The sequence below is a fragment of the Saccostrea echinata genome, unplaced genomic scaffold (assembly GCF_033153115.1).
Source record: "Saccostrea echinata isolate AGI-Se365-2 ecotype Australia unplaced genomic scaffold, CSIRO_AGI_Sech_v1 ptg000051l, whole genome shotgun sequence".
Taxonomy (NCBI): Eukaryota; Metazoa; Mollusca; class Bivalvia; order Ostreida; family Ostreidae; genus Saccostrea; species Saccostrea echinata.
Genome location: NW_026889800.1, coordinates 2,805,934 through 2,823,749, shown reverse-complemented (window position 1 = coordinate 2,823,749; position 17,816 = coordinate 2,805,934). Strand labels below are relative to the sequence as shown.

The window sequence follows — 17,816 nt, the reverse complement described above, 5'->3', positions numbered from 1 at the left end:
CCCTTAATTTGTCATGATCGAGTAAACGGAGAAAATTCGTGGACAATTCAATATGAAAATAAAGGCCTAACAATTTATATGAAAAACGACAGTCAACATTCAACTTAATGACAGGTTGTATTTGCAAACAAAGTCATTATACCGACCAAAGAAATAGCGAAATGTTAAATTTAAAAGAGACTCTCGATATCCTTGTCTTGTATCATTAATTTATTTGTCAGTACCTTGCCTCGTTTTATAAAATGTTTATACGTAGAACATGCTCATGCACATCAAATCAACTGGGAGACATAAATTCATTATGCAGGTGATAATGGTATATTGATAAGTTAACCGCCCGCTGCCTACATTATTGTTCAATGCATCGTTTGGCTTTATAGATAATATACAAACTATCTAATAAAGTATACATTAATAATTACTTAACTTGTCTCACAAATCCAAAACAATCTTTGTGAGAAAGGCATTTTTTCGTAATTTCCGCCATAAAATACATGAACAATTTTGTTTTATTTGGAAAACTTTCAAAATAAAACTATTCTTTTCTTTATTAAGTATCCGTTTGTCATTTCGTTAAACAACCAACAGAGAGAAAATCTGAATGTAAGATTTTATTTTCAACCTATTAGTCAAACAACCCAAAGCTCATGCTATCTTCAGATTCCAACTCTGGCTCTAGTTTTTCCTTTTCTTCTCCAAAGGAGCGGCAGCTGAGATCTTTCAAGTATTTCTTGGTCTGCAAAATTACAACAAATTCTTCAAACCTATCATATAATGGTAAACAAAAAGCAACACATTATTACAATTCCCAACATTGCATATACAGTGCAACACATTATTACAATATCCAACGTTGCAAACACAGGGCAACACAATATTACAATACACAACATCGCGTATACAGCTGTACCTACAGTATCGATCAGATGTAACTGATGGTCATTTTTATTTATTTAAAATAAATGATAAATATTTTTAAAAAACCTTTTCAGCCTCTGGAAAAGTGTAGTCCGTTTCCACAGCAATGGCCAGGAGCCTCTTAAAACCGTTGGCAATAGAGAGGAAAACAGAGGCAGCCGTGGGGTACCCGTTGACGTGGGAGAGCGCAGTGATGGTTCTTACTTCCTAAAATAGACAGGGTGATTTCAGAATAAAGTCAAGTATAAATGATTGGTTTATATATAGCACATAAGACCAAACACTCTTCAGTTTTCTGCTTGCAATAAAGGAAGAGAAAGGTTGCATCTTGACTTGAAACTTAGTAGTTATGGCAACGCAGATAGATAGAATTGTAATCTTTGGTTTATTCTACTTGTGTTCAAAGTTTTAGTGAAAAAAAATCAAAACCACATGGGTAGAAGTTTTAGTGAAACAAAATCAAAACCACAGGGGTAGAAGTTATAGTGAATCAAAATCTAAATCACAGGGGTAGAAGTTTTAGGGAAACAAAATCAAAACCACAGGGGTAGAAGCATTTACAAAAACACAAAATGTTTGGTAACCATGGCAACGTCGTCCGTCGATATCAAAATCTCATATAGATATAATGTATCTTATTGTTGTCGAAATATTAACGACGTTTGAACTGCTATAGGAGTAACGTTTAGAAAAGTTATCTACAGACAGACAGATAGATACAGATATCTATTACCACATTTAGTCTTCGAGTTTTCGACCAGTAGAACTAAAAAAGCAACCGACCAGCCAAGCAAAATCAACATATATCAATAAAAGTGTTTTAAACGACTAATATATTAAATATCAGAAAAAGATTTTGAGAGGACAATGAAATCCGTAGAAAAGATTAGTAGAAAAAGTAGCTTAACATTTGGTATGAAGCATTTTTGTCAAAATATGACACAAAGATAGGCTTTATTTGCAAACCTGGGTCATTATGATAATGACAATAAAGTTAACAAAATTCTGACTATTAAGGAGACCATTAAAAGCCTTGTTACATCAACTTATTTGTCAGTTGCCTGCCTTCGTTTAAAGATTGATTGTACACAGAACATACTCTTGCATATCAGATTGATGGGAGAAATCCATACCAAAGATGCCGAATTTCGAATTTTGGAACATAAATATACTTAAGTTGTTAGTTTACTATTAGCGTCTTAGTTTATTCAGCTAAACATCTGATTATAAAATAGAATTCTCTGAGATACATTGCGTCGACACATGAATGAAAATGAATATTTTTGAAATATTTTGTCCCACGTTATCAAAGTCTTTATTTTTTAGCATATTTCAAAATACATTAGCTTTCAAACAATTTTCTATCATTATACCATTTTTTCTAAACTTTTCTTTCTTGCAAAGAACCCTCTGAGTTCAGCTATAATATTGACACACCAGGAATTTCAAAGTCTAATATATACATTTGTGGTATCTCTCTATTATATAAACATGCAGAAAGCAAATATCTTCATACCTGTATGAAGTTTTTCGAAGGTCATAGGTCATTACGTGACCTAATCGCACAGCGTAGTAATATCTACATTAAAAAGACTTACTCCACTAAGCAATATAGCATGTTTTTCATGCATAAAAATGTACAAAATACGCAAGTAAAATAATAATCATTTTATTTACAATGTAAACGAGTATTTAATACAGTTCTTGATCGATTTTACATAGAGAAAAGAAAACTACGTGTTATAAGTTTCATGTCTGAGCTGCATAGTCTCAACGTTTACCCTTATTTTTCTCGCAGACCTCAGAATGCTATAATTTTCTTTCATTAAACTTTACTCACAATAAATTTGAAAATCTGTTGAAAAATATCAATGTAATGCAATCACGCCACAAACAGCTGACAAACACTGCACTTTGGAAGTTCGGTAGGCACACCTCCATCATCGAGATCGTTGTGACGTGCAGTGTCTCCATGTCAACATCATAAATTAATAAATATGCCTTACTGAAATCGTAGAATTTATGTTTTTGAAGTTATCTGGTCCGGACAAGTGTCTCTATCCATCCCTTTCCGATCGAAATTCCTCCAACTTTTTAGTATCAAACATCGGACGTGTTTCTTGTGTTTTTTAAACATCGAATATGGGTTCTCATGAATACAAAAATTTCCAGACACCAATATGCTCACTATAATTGATCACAAGTAGCCTTTCACAGAATATTCCCTTCAAAACAATCCTTTGCCAGATGAATTTGAAGCGTAACCGCTTTTCAAGCCGATTTACACCTAGCGTAATTTGTCAAATTCTACGACGTACAGTTAGTGCAATATTTATATTCGATTACATTCGATTGTCCATTTCAAATGTATATATAAGTAATAAATAACAAGTTTAAAAACTTCAATGGGAATTGAAGTGGGTCGGTACGTGATCAAATCTTCTGAGAAGGCCTTCGGCCTTCACAGGATTTGATCACGTGACCGACCCACTTCAATTCCCATTGAAGTTTTTAAACTTGTTATTTATTTCTTAATTGGAATTTAATATTAGCTAATTCACGGCAATGGCCAAAATTTACATTATCAATTTCTGTACACTTAAAAATTGTTTCCGACTGGTTGTTTAAAGCTGTATTTATCCAGTCTTGCTACAAATGTTCGGAAATTATGACACTTATGTTTAATGATATTTGAAAACAAGACAAAACTATTCGATATCGTTTAAAGAAATGTGGTGGAAAAGCTCATTTTGAACGACTAAAATTGATAAAACATATTCTAAATGTCAAATTGAAACCCAAATCAAGAGTTTTCTTAGCTTCTTCTCGTGTAGAAAATTTGAAAAAAAAAATCGGCATTACTCTTTGAGGAAATTCATAATGGAAGTTCTGTCGTAATTGGAACTGATCAGGGGTAACTAAATTTCCCTCATATTGATACAAGAGGATGAAGAACACATGGGAGGATTTCGCTTTAGATGATTAATATCTAGGCCTTGGAAATATCTGTAGGAAATACAAAGGTGAACTTAAAAAATGGCGGAATATCAGACTTCTTTTAAAATTTCGAATGTTACTAAAGTTTGGAGTATCTATATATACCTTTGAAATTACAGGAAGAGCATTGCTGGACTTAAGGGATATTTTCACATCCTCGATCTGGCCTGTACTACAGATCTGTTGAATGTCAGTGTACGTCTCAGAATACGTCTCAGCAAAATCCCATGTACGCAACGATTCTAGTCTATCAAAATGGGCCGAGATTTGAGACGAGATTTTTTGTTGTGTAATGAAGAGTTGTATTTCTGAGCCATTCTCGAAAACCGAGGAAAGTAATGTTTTCGCCTCTCTAACTGTAGTACTAAACCGCTTCAACTCATCTGATACAGTATCGATAGTGTCAGTTTGTTGTTTATGAGCGACATCAAAACCTTTCAGCCACTGGGCATGCCTTTCGTCTATCAGGGCTTTGACTCTCTTTACTTTGTCTTCAAAATTTAGACATATTTCCTCCTTTGCTTTATTCAGTCTTTCCTTTTGCACCATATTTTCAATCTGTAGTGCAGCCAGATTATCTAATAAACTTGTCAGTGACTCCACATTTTTTCTAATATTCTCTTAATCAAGAAACAATGCAACATCTTCTATTGATTCAACACAAGAACAACGTCTATGCCGTGTTGCAAAACAAACACTGCAGCACATTTTCTTATGGTCTATACAAAATACTTCCACAAGTTTTTCTTTATGAACACTACATTGTTCCTCGACATCAACAGGTTCGCTCCACTTGAGTTTATCAGAGAAGCAGTAAATTTTATGGTTTCGGAGGACAGGTACTTTTCTATGAATACGATTACAGTCGTCACAGATAGGTTCAGCGCAGGTTTTACACCAATGTTTTGCCAACACTGTAAGATTCTCTCGTCTACAGAAGAGACAATATTTATTTGCGTCACTCGCCGAGTTTAGTGACATAGTCAATATCCATTTATTGACTGGTAGATCTTTTACCCATTCTTCGCTAGAAACCCCTTTTCTCGGTTCCATGGCTGAACTTCGGCAAACTGGACACTCAATGAAATTCCGAGTGTTTTGCTCCAAACGGGCTGCTGTACTAGATATGTAGGTCTGAATGCACGCCTCACAGAACGTATGTAAACATGGTAAATATCTAGGAATCTTCAGCTCTTCTAGACAGATCGGACAACAGAAAGGTTCCACCTCAACCTGCACACTCCCTGACTGTGTCATATTCCAATGTTTACTAGTAATTTACCGCCGATGAGAATGACCCGCTTTCTATTTTATTTGTTCAGATACCAACTCCGGTACGGGTAACAATTACAAAGGTCACTAGGATCTCGTTTCAAATGAAGAATTCCATTGCTATTGAATAATATTCCTCTTGTTCCCACTTACTCCTTCATGGCACCTGATCCCACCTCTGATGTTTTTAGAGGTCTGTATTTGCTCTGCTTTCGATTTGTATTGTTTAAATGAACTTTTGAGCTTGATTACTTTTCGTTATCTTCAAACATGTGTATACATATCGATATCATCAAAAATACATCCTCTATAAATTGATGTATGATATACTCAAAGTTATATTTCCTTTGGTAGATATGAGAAGATAGGAGTGAATATACGAAATAACCTGCCCACCGTCGAAACTAGAGAATATTAAGCAATCCACGAAAATTGGCCCTCACGAATTTTGATGATTCCACAGCATATAGCAATACATATTTAAATATATAAACAAAAGTTTACCTATTTTCACTTAAATTGCCGAAACTGAATTGCTTCTTGCAAGGACAAATAAAGATATATCAGAGATTGTTTAAAATGTGGAAGAATTCATTCATTTAAAATCCAAACGTGTAACATCACTACCCGTAATAGAAAACCATTCACCTGAGAAAAGTTCAGCTTTTAATAGATTACACAGAATTGCAGGTAAGAGTCTTGAGTGCGTTTATATACTTTTTATGCAGATAATGATCCATGTAGAAAAGAGTTAATATTCAAACAAGGAGAAATAATTCAATTTTGACGTCAGGTGTAATTTTTATCACACAGACTTAGAATTTCACCATCGCTTTTATCATGAAGGTAAAGGTAAGATTATTTTTAATTCGGAAAACAAAGATCTTGAATTATTGTTAGGCCTAATCAGACAGTGTACGCAATACGATCTTTATGTAAAGATGCTACTTCTATCTGTATGTTCAAAAAACGGAAGAAATAAGGCCATCTTTAAAAATGTTTGCTTGCCCTCTCCCGAATTAAGGTTAAAATAAAGGGTCGGTAGGTATGTGGGAAAATTTTTCTTTTAAAAAAAATTATAACAAACGTGTTGACGGGATGAGGAAGTTCAGGAAAAATCGTTTCCTGGAAGTTAAAAAAAGTTGAGTTGGGCCATTTTTAGCCAGTCGGTCGGGAGAGGGCAAACAAACATTTTTTTTAAAAGATGGCTTAAATATAGATTTACTTTATTGAATAAAATTAGAAGAGAACAGGTTTGTCTGCTACCTCATTTGACGTGCTTAAATGAACTTCTACTGCTATTTTCTCTAATGAGGAAAATAAATCACAGTATTTCACTGTTGAAAATGTAATAATTTCTTATATTGAATTTGACTTGGGATGTTTCCAGAGATGTTGTGGTTTGTTTCTAGGATTTTAGAGATTCTCACTGTCAATTATCTCCACCTTTCTCATTATTTGCATCTCTTCTATGTACATATATTGCTAAAGTGTAAGTTGCAAATAATTTATAAACAGCACATATGGTGTTTGTCCTTTAAATTAAAGATTTCATCCATAGTTTACAATAAGCGATAGATGACAGGACATATAAAACAAGCATTCTGAGAGTATTGTATTAGCAATACTAGTCCCCTACCGGCAAGTGTAATCTGGTTCCCGTTAAAAATTGAAAAGCCATAATTCCGTCAAAAATCAATGAAGCGGAAGAAAATGCAAACTTGATCTGTAACTCATGAAGGTAAAGTCACATACAAAAATCAGCTCAATATCTGCAAGCGAGCGTTAAGAAAAAAATTGCGGAAAACCCCGAAAAATTGAAAAGGTCGGAATTCCGTCAAAAATCATTGAAGCGGAACGAAATGCAAACTTGATCTGTAACTCATGAAGGTAAAGTCATATATCAAAAATCAGCTCAGTATCTGCAAGCGTTTAGAAAAAAATTGCAGAAAACCCCGAAAAATTGAAAAGGTGGGAATTCCTTAAAAAATCATTGAAGCGGAACGAAATGCAAACTTGATCTGTAACACATCAAGATACACTCACATACCAAAAATCAGCTCAATATCTGCAAGCATTTAGAAAAAAAAAGTGCGGAAAACTAAGTGGGACAGACTGATAGACAGGCAGACAGCTAGACGGACGGACAGATAGACTCAGAGGAAACCTATAGTCCCCTCCGGTTTCACCGGTAGGGGACTAAAAACAGATTGAATACCTGTTAAGTGTAACAGCTGTGTTATACACTGGTACTTTTAATTTTGTTACAGGAGCACTCGTCCTTGCTGGATCACTTGTCTTCAAAGATCACTTTATCAGGGACTACGTTAGCTGTGTTAACAATTCTAGTCTGCATTTTGTTAAGATGTTATACAACAAAGAAAAAACAAGGTTAGTATTCTCATGTTCTCCAGGTAATAATTCAAGTAATAATTGAGTTATAGATTATAGCCAGATTGTATGTGAAAATATTATTTTATATGATCTTTTTATATGATGATGTTCTGGACCGTCCGGCATTTACTTTTATCTTCATTTTGCAGATGATCGACGTGGTAATACAAAACAACACAGAGCTTCCAAATATTTCCTCACAGTATTCAGTCTCTTTCCAGTTCCTATAAATTTACCCACCACCTTAAAATCTATTTGTAAATATTATATAGAAACTCATAAAGTTTAAATATATAAGAAATCTCTTTTTACAGCATTCAGTCCTTTTCCAGATCCTAGAAATCTACCCTTCACCTTGACATCCATGTGTAAAAAGGAATCTTTTCAAAATATTTTATTTGCTCTAGATGGGAATATATATATATATATATATATAAACTTCAAGAGTACTGTGCAACAATATATTCGAGAAGTGGTGTAAATCAGATGTGGATACTTAAAGATTCCAAGGAACTTTTGGAAAATTTGAAATCGCAAGATTTTACCAAAATCAACAGCTTAAAAACTTATGACTTTTCTACTTTATACACAACCATTCCCCACGATAAATTAAAGTCCAGGCTTTTTGATATACTTGACAGCTGCTTTTTCAATAAAAATGGAACTCGTAAATATACTTACCTTGTCATTGGTCATTTGCAAAATTATTTTGTTAAAAAACATTCTGATTGTACACACAAGTACTCTGAAGTTGACATTAAAAAGATGCTTGAGTTTCTGATTGACAATATCTATGTGGTTTTTGGAGACCAGGTCTTCCAACAATCTATTGGAATTCCCATGGGTACCAATTGCGCCCCGTTATTAGCAGACCTTTTTTTGTATTCATATGAAGCAGAATTTGTCCAAAATCTTGTACGTGAAAAGAAGAAGACACTTGCTGTGGCCTTCAACTCGACATTTAGATATATCGACGATGTATTGTCAATTAACAATGGCTATTTTCATTCTTATGTCGATACGATATATCCTGGTGAGCTTGAAATAAAAGATACCACAGAGTCTGACACATCTGTTTCATATTTGGATATTTTACTTGAAAAAGACGTTAATGGTAATCTAACAACCAAGCTTTATGATAAACGTGATGACTTTAACTTTTCAATCGTCAACTTCCCTTACTTATGCAGCAATATACCTTCATCACCTGCATACGGGGTATATATCTCTCAGTTGATTCGATACGCAAGAGCATGCTCTACGTATGAACAATTTCTAAAACGAGGTAAATTATTGACAAACAAGTTGATGAAACAAGAATATCAGCTGTCTCGTTTAAAGTCATCATTTCGTAAGTTCTATGGTCGATATAATGACCTTGTCAGCAAATACAATTTATCATTGAGTCAAATGCTGACTGACGTTTCTTCATACTAATTGTTAGGCCATTATTTACACACTGAATTGTCGACGGATTTTTCCGTTATTTCCCGATCATGACAAGGAGCACACGGCGGGTGTGACCGGTCGGCAGTGGATGCTCACTCCTCCATGGCACCTGATCCCACCTCTGATGTTTAGAGGTCCGTGTTTGCTCTGCTCCTATTTTGTATTGTTTAATGGACTTTTGAGCTTGAATACTGTTCGTTATCTCCATATATTTCATACATGTATAATAGTAACCGGAATATCCTGGGGAACTGAAATTGAAAAGTTTTAAAGCATTGAGTTATGGTTCTTAATCACGGACGTACAAAGAAATATTCAGCTACGAATTTATTAATGTTGAAATGATCATGTTGTACTTGTTCTATATGTAAATTAATTAATTATGTAAAATTCCTCATTATATTGCCTTTTATTGTAGTAATCCCCCAGACCTACAGATCAGTACTGGAATTAGATATCACTGAAGAAACAGATTCCAAGACGGGAAAACCTGTTTGCAGATTTTGTATTAAAAAATAAAAAAAAATGTTCTTTTTCAAGGAGACGTTTTATTTCTTTTTTCTATAGCAGATGTCCTGCATTACAGAATAGCTGAAAACAGTTAAAAGATACATGTAAGACGAAATGAATATTTTAAAAGAAAATCTTAATATTTAAAATATATCACTTCTCGCATCTGGAAATGCCGGGGGTCGGTGTTTTTGCTCTGTTCTTAGATGTAAAAGGTAAAGAAAACGAGCAGTGACCGATCTCAAAAAATTATAAATAATACAAATCTGTGAAGAGGGCATAAACTCGGACCCTTCAGAGCTGGGATTAGGTGCCTAGGAGGAGATATGTATTGGTTGTATAAAAGATATCACAGAGTCTGACACATCTGTTTCATATTTGGATATTTTACTTGAAAAAGACGTTAATGGTAATCTAACAACCAAGCTTTATGATAAACGTGATGACTTTAACTTTTCAATCGTCAGTTTCCCTTACTTATGCAGCAATATACCTTCATCACCTGCATACGGGGTTTATATCTTTCAGTTGATTCGATACGCAAGAGCATGCTCTACGTATGTACATTTTCTAAAACGAGGTAAGTTAATGACAAACAAGTTGACGAAAAAAGAATATAAGCAATCTCGTTTAAAGTCATCATTTCGTAAGTTCTATGGTCGATATAATGACCTTGTCAGCAAATACAATTTATCATTGTATCAAATGCTGACTGACGTTTCTTCATACTAATTGTTAGGCCATTATTTACACACTGAATTGTCGACGGATTTTCTCGTTATTTCCTGATCATGACAAGGAGCACACGGCGGGTGTGACCGGTCGGCAGTGGATGCTCACTCCTCCATGGCACCTGATCCCACCTCTGATGTTTAGAGGTCCGTGTTTGCTCTGCTCCTATTTTGTATTGTTTAATGGACTTTTGAGCTTGAATATTGTTCGTTATCTCTATATATATTTCATTGTAGATACATTTTTGAGATCGATCACTTTTTTTTCATTTTAAATCAGTGCAAAGAGTAAAATAAGCATGCACATTTTTTTTTTAGAGATCAGTCCTTTGTTGTTGTTTTTTTATTTTATTTATTTACTTAGTTTTATTACATTTTGTTTAATTTTTATTTACAGTGTCCTTTTGGGGGGAGTGGGGTATTTTTGTTTTTTTTTAGTAAATTAAATGAAGTAATACATTTTCATGCTACTGTATAATCCTGTATATTACAGCTGATAAAATCTGTGTATACATAAACTAGACTTTCCATTCACCTCAATGGCCTCTTACTTCGGAAATGAACACGGATATGTTTTCAAATTAATTTATATATCCTAGCAAATTATTTAAACGTTATTAAAATTGATAGATGTTTGTTTATCAGTTTATGGAAGTCGAGGTAAGATGATTTCTATATATCACACAAGATATATATATATATATATATATATATATATATATATATATATATATATATATATATATATATATATATATATATATATATATATATATATATATATATATATATATATATATATATATATATATATATATATATATCAATTATACCTTTCTCCATATCAAATCAAAGATACATTGTAGGTATAATTCCATTGAACCTTTCTGTAATTGATTTAAACCTATCTGTAATGCAATTAAAGATAGGTGTAATTCATTTTAACCTAGGTTCAAATATTGAGATAGGTGTAATTATTTATACCTATTTTTATTTCATGAAGACCTACCTTTAATTCATGAAGACCTCTCCTCAAAATATTTGAAGTTCAATTATTTGAAGATATAGGTACAATTTTTTTTTACCCATCTTCAAATAATTGTATCTTCTATCTTCAAATCAGATGTACCTATCTCCAAATGAGTTGAAGAAAGGTTTAATTTAACTATTTCTATCTTTTAACTCATTTGAAGATAGGTACAATTGATTGAAGATAGTTATAATTGAATTAAAGGTAGGTACAAATACCATGAATTGAAAATAAATTTAAATTAAGATAAGTGGCATTAAATTGAACCTAGGTATAATTTATTTTTATCTATCTTTTAATCCTATGTGGAGATGTACTAATATTAACCCATCTTTAAATCAATTGTACCTATCTTCAATTAAATTAAAGATAAGTATAATTCAATTGAACCTATCTGTAATTGAATTGAACCTGTTTATAATGGAATTATAGATAGGTTTAATTCATTTGAACCTATAACTACAAAAATGTAGGTTCAATTATTTAATGATAGATAAAATTATTTATACCCATTTTAAATTCATTTAGACTTTTCTTTAATTCAATTGTACCTATCTTCAAAGTATTTGAAGATAGGTTCAATAATTTGGAGATAGGTTCGATTATTTGAAGATATGTACATTTTTGTGAATATAGGTACAATTATTTGAAAATATGTTATTATAATTTCGCATTCCAACACAATGTCATGCATAAACATTCCATGACGTATTAATAATATTCCAACAACAAAGCAAAACTATACAAATGAAAAAGAGTAAAGATAACCAACATTGATCGATCTCGTAAAAACTTCAAATAAATTACTAATCTTTGAATATGGCATAAACACAAAATAAGATGAAAATATTCAACAAAATACAAAAATTGCATTACAATGAAATAACGCATCGCCGATGAAAACTCAGTTTGCAACCGTTAATCAGCATTGATGGTCGCAAATTACAAACAAGAATGCAGTTATTCCATGATTTACTTTCTTTAAATATAGTAAAATAGAAATATATCACAAAATTAACAAAAGACACTTCATATTTGGATTTTTAAAAACATTTTTGAATATACATTTTGAACCAAAGTTAAAAAAACTGCTTTTTTACAGGAGCTCTTACCCTTCCTCTTTGGCGTGTTGTTCTCAACCATTGCAGGACGGATCTTCGCCTCAGCGGTGGCTGCAGTTTTAGTCTGCTATTTGTTTTTACTTTATCTCCAAAAACAAAAACAAAGTAACTATAATAATAAATTACTTGTGTTTCAAGATTTTTCCATATTGTTAACAAGGTTTATGATATATTCTTTTGTTTTATTTGTAGATGTGTGTTTATGTTGCGGCACAAAAGTCAGTCGAAGAAATTCACCATATTTGAAAGCAGCATTTAGTCTCTTTCCTACACCAATAAAACTACCAGTCAGCCTGGAATCCTTATGTACGTATTTGACAGAATCTCCTTACTCAAGTTCTTATAATATAGAGGATAAAAATATTTAGCTGTGACGTCATATTTTCCAAGGTAAAATGTACAGTCCAATAGCTACTACTGATTTTTATATTATTTGACTCTTCCAAGTAACTTTTGAAGTATATAGTTTATAGTAAATAGCAATTTAAAAAAAATATATTATCAAAGTAATGCTCATATACAGTAATATATAAAACATTATAAAAGTGCTGTCAAACTGTATTTGGTACGTGTCGCATTCAAATTGCAATTTTTTTTATCTATCCATATGAAAGTTTATATTAAAAGCAAAAATTTAGCAAGCACTTCTGCCACTGATTACCTACCCTAAAGTAAACATATCTCAGTAAATTGAAAACTTGTTTTTAATTGTTGTATAATTTGATATTCCTACATTATGTACATGTGCACAAATTACACAGATTTGTACAAAAGAATTATTCAATGGAGTATTTACAATAAATCATTGTTTTACTTGAACATAAAACATAAAAGTAGAGTCAGTATAGTTTTTTCTGATTCAATGATTATCAAAAACAAAATAAACCATTCCAAAATCTGATAGCATGTAGACCTGTGTAACGTTAAGTATGTAAAAAAAAAAAAAAATCTCTCAGTAAGTTTTTATCAAGGCAACATTGGTATCATAGATATCCGTAACGATTTAAAATCATTGCTTCCACAATCTTCCTCTGTTTCGTAAAAAATATTACGATAAAAAATTGAATTCATTCAAAGAGCAAGAGCCACGAACCATCAAAAATGGCCCTGTCTCAAAAAGTAACGGGGTTTTGTCAATTGATAGTGTAGACTTTTAGCTTTTCTTCGCCGTTTTTCTTTTTTCGATATCGATTATATTTTTGGAAAAAGAGAGTTTGAAGTATGACGGTGTTTTAAAAGAAAAATGCTAGTAGAACGTCATTTTTTGAAACGTAACGTCGTAGGGCGGAAAAATTACCTTGAGCGATTTTACATATGTGACTTTGAATTAAAACTAGTATTAATTGGGATAGATATTTATTATCTTACTAATAAACTTCATAATTAATTTAAGACAATTAAGGACAGTTGGAAATTGATTTCACATCGCAGTCTTGATGGCAACTGCGTGTTTAACTGATTGAAATTTATAGATACATGTACAGTAAAAATAATCTGTGTTACTGTCTCGGAAAGTTTTCACTCTACCTGGTCCCTATGCTAATATAATTTTTAAGAAGGAACATTGTATTTCTATCCCTTGAACACATTTTTGTGCGATGCATCGCTCCTAATTACATGTAAGTATTGAGTATTGAACATCATTAAAAAAAACATACGACTTGCTTCAAATGACGATAGCCTGTCCAACTTAGTTTTCCGGACTTTTCCCTACACGCCTGCAAATCTGATCTTTGGAATGCGCGTCCAGGCACGAAGTTTGTTTTTCAAAGTGGGGAAGAGGGCAGTCCGAAAAAAAAAAACGAGATACCTGAAATGATCTTAAAACGAATGTTTCTAAACTGAAGAACTACAATGTAATTCAATAAATGGATAGAAGTAATTGCAAAAAAATTTGTTTAAATGGAAATAGACTTTTAATGCGAAATTCTTAGATCCTTAACTTGCGAGTATTTTAACATATAAAAGTTCTAAATGATTTGGAAAAAGGGAGGAAGTAAAAAGTTGGAAAGACTTGTTTCTAATCCCTTTATATTCATTTGTAACAATATTTTGAACGTCGTTTTCGAAACAGAGACATAGATTAATTGAAAAGGGGTGTCGCAACTTATCAGAATGGTTTATTAAGCAAACAAAACTCATCAAAACATTGTCGCCCTAAATGTGAGTTTCTTTGGAAAAATATGGAATACATTTCCAAAAAAATATTCTTAAAAAAAAGATAAACCTGTTAAAAATCACTAATTTAAGGCTAAAGCAGAAAATAAATCAGCCCTGTTCATTATTTTATATTTATCGATATTTGCTAGAACCCCCCCTTCTCTTGCAAAATATTCGAATATTTCTCTCCCAAATATCTTAATTGCAAGGAATTTGTAAAGATAGAAATCTGCGAAAATTATATGATTATTTTTCATGTAAATGTACATAATTATTATTCGTTTTTAGCATACGTAACTATAGTGTAAAATTCCTACTTTCGATTTCATTGCACATAATGGTTTTTATGGTTTATAAAAAGAGTAGAGCTGCATTTATATTGCTGATATGTGCAGGCCCGTAGGAAGCAAATTCATTTGGGGGGGGGGGGGGGGGGGCTCAGCCATACATTTTCAGTTGACAGTTGAGGAGGCACTACCAAAAATTTCCTGACAAGCAAAAAAAAAAAAAAAAAAAGGTCATCAGACGTTTTTATTGAGGGGCACAAGCATATAGTATCTATGTTTATGATAGTAATCTATATATCGGCAAAATTATCACCCCCCTTCCGGTTCCTACGGCCATGATGTGGGTCACAGTCATAAGTGAAAGACATGTACGGGTGTTCATTTATCCTTGTCTTATTGTCCTGCAATCAGCGCAAGATTGATTTTATTCAACAAAATCTTGCTTAAAAAGGTAACACCCTCAGAAACAATAAGAGCTGTCCCTATATTTTCTTTTCAGTTTTCTTTATGAAATAGTTTTTGTACACAGTGGTGGCGCCGCACCAGGCACCCCTCCCCTTCTCACTGAGAAAAAAAAATGAGAGGAGTAGGAAAGTATAAAGCAATTTTCAATTTCTAGATTGATTTCAATTAATAAACAATAAAGAAATTTAAATTCAAGACAACTTATGGGATTAAACTTTAAATAATTACATTAATTGCAAGTTTTGCTGTCATTAGTTTGTGACCCCCCCTTTTTTTCAACCTCAACTGGAAATCTTGGATCTACCCCCCACCCCCACCCCCCCCACCCCCCACCAAGTCCTTTTTACATATCATGATACTAATAATTAATTAATACTGAGGAAGGAGGTACAAGTGTACTATACCAGAATAAGCTGACAATAGATTTAAAAAATATTATTATTTCATGTATTATAAAAAAAAAATCTTCTTCATTGGGTATAAATAACCAGCTATAAACAACTTACGCCCATACGTTTCAAAGAATATATTCTTGGTTTATTGTTTTGAGTTTTAAAAACATTTTAAGGAATCTCTCTCTCTCTTTCTCTCTCTATGAGATTTCATGGTGCTGAATTCTTAGATAAAACAAAACTGCATACTTACAGTCGCAATAAAGAAATGGTGGCAGATAAAAAAAACTTAAGAGTAATTTATATGTAGTGTACTTTATTTTATTTATTTCTATTCTTTATTTTGTCTAAATAGATTTAAAACCACTACCCCCAACTATCTGACGATCAGAAGCATAAATTATTTATATTGTGATAGTAACAATAAAATATTTGGAGCACAGTAAAAGATGCATAAACATTTTATACTGGATTTATAAAACATACTCTGATATTTTTTATGCATTTTTGCTCACTGGGGTGTAACTGAATTATGTTTCACAAATGATGACAAAATCACTTATGTGTTATATGTACACATGCATCATCAATATCCTCTCTTCGAATTTATTAAATGCAGACATATTGAAAAATATATATGCTTTTGAAGCAGGATGGAAATTCACCCTTTTGTGTTACATGCATAAGAATCATCTCAGAGGATTTTTTAAAATATACAGTTATTATATCGATAGCTTATATATGCTGGTACAAAAGAATATATAGTATATATGCATGTGTGTATCGATATCGGGTTTCGTCAAAACACTTGCACTTGATGAACCCGCGAACGTGACCTAGATTCTGTTTAGCCGAAATGTAGATGATTATCCAAATGCGTTTTTTAATTCCTTTTTTTTTTTAAAATTTTCACTTTGCACAGCAAGCTATGTTTTTATTATTTCGTTTGTTTCACAGAGGTCTAGCGTGATATCTTTGCTACATTCTCTTTTAATTTGTTTACAATTTGAGTCATGTCTGTTAACACGCAAAACATTATTAAACTTGTCGCAAGAATATCAAAAATAAATAAATAAAAATAAATATATATTTAAAAAAATGCTTAAATATAAAATTGTAGGTCTAATAACAGCTTTAAAATAGCAGGCATTGTGGGGGTGGGGGTGGGGTGGGTGTGTTAAGGGCAGTAAAGAAAACAATTTGGCGTGAATTTCTGATAATTAATAATCTGATGGTATCATCCAGTTGGGCTTAAATCATACAAATAATGACAGCATCCCAGAGCATAAAAACTTTTCAGCAACATTCCAAATAGTTTAGAGCCTTTATGACGTCATAACTGACGTATTATTAGTAACGTCATATATAATGGACCTACATGTATTCACAATAAAAAAATGTTTTGCAAGATATTTGTTTTAGAAAATGTTTATTCTTGAGGTTTTTTTTCCACAATAAGCGTTTTAAACGAACAATAAATTGCTTTTTTCGCATATTTTGTGAAATTTATAATTTTTTATTTTTGTATGAATTAAATGTTAACGATTGATTCACAAATTAGTGATTATTTGATGCATCAAAATTTAAATATAAAATCAAATTTCATATTGGCCACACCCACGAACAACAACGATGATAAGCATAAAGATTTGTATCGGCAATATCTATATCTATGTTAAGTATAAAAGTTGTTCTTGACTGTGGCCACAACTAACTTTGGAAAAATCTGTCGAAAAATCGGCATTTTTTAACGCTTTTATCACACCATCGCATGTTCCAACCGTCGCACGTGCTTAATGGCGCATTATTTAACAAAATAAGTTACGTATGGAAAATAAGTATGTTGTCCTCTAACATTTAATGTATAGGACTCTTGTTGAATCAAAACTTTATTTTTGTGAAAAACACAGGGCCAAATTTGATGGTTCGTGGCTTTAGCTCTTTAATCTTTTTGCAGTAAATCAGAAGACCTACAGATCCGTGTTAGAAATTGACGTTATTGAAGACACAGACCCAGGACTGGAAAGACGTGTCTGTAGATTTCTAAATACAGGCACCGATATCAATGATCTCGGACCTCAATGATCTCG

General features: G+C 32.4%; 3 protein-coding genes across 3 annotated transcripts; 1 reads left to right on the top strand and 2 right to left on the bottom strand.

The window, feature by feature from the left end:
* Nucleotides 1–595: 595 nt before the first annotated feature.
* Nucleotides 596–4,521, bottom strand: LOC133203739 (large ribosomal subunit protein uL10-like). The gene is made up of 3 exons (XM_061339521.1): nt 4,021–4,521; nt 985–1,125; nt 596–736 (listed from the first exon to the last, which is right to left on the bottom strand). Exons 1-3 carry the CDS (start codon nt 4,462–4,464, stop codon nt 626–628), a joined length of 696 nt encoding a protein of 231 aa, XP_061195505.1. The 5' UTR covers nt 4,465–4,521; the 3' UTR covers nt 596–625.
* Nucleotides 4,522–4,536: 15 nt separating this feature from the next.
* Nucleotides 4,537–5,172, bottom strand: LOC133203475 (RING finger protein 207-like). The gene has a single exon (XM_061339253.1). The coding sequence runs from the start codon at nt 5,170–5,172 to the stop codon at nt 4,537–4,539; it is 636 nt and encodes a 211-aa protein (XP_061195237.1).
* Nucleotides 5,173–5,977: 805 nt separating this feature from the next.
* LOC133203474 (uncharacterized) lies at nt 5,978–9,549 on the top strand. Its single transcript, XM_061339252.1, has 4 exons — nt 5,978–6,039; nt 7,458–7,578; nt 7,731–7,838; nt 9,449–9,549. The coding sequence occupies exons 1-4, from the start codon at nt 6,028–6,030 to the stop codon at nt 9,547–9,549; spliced, it is 342 nt and encodes a 113-aa protein (XP_061195236.1). The 5' UTR covers nt 5,978–6,027.
* Nucleotides 9,550–17,816: the final 8,267 nt, after the last annotated feature.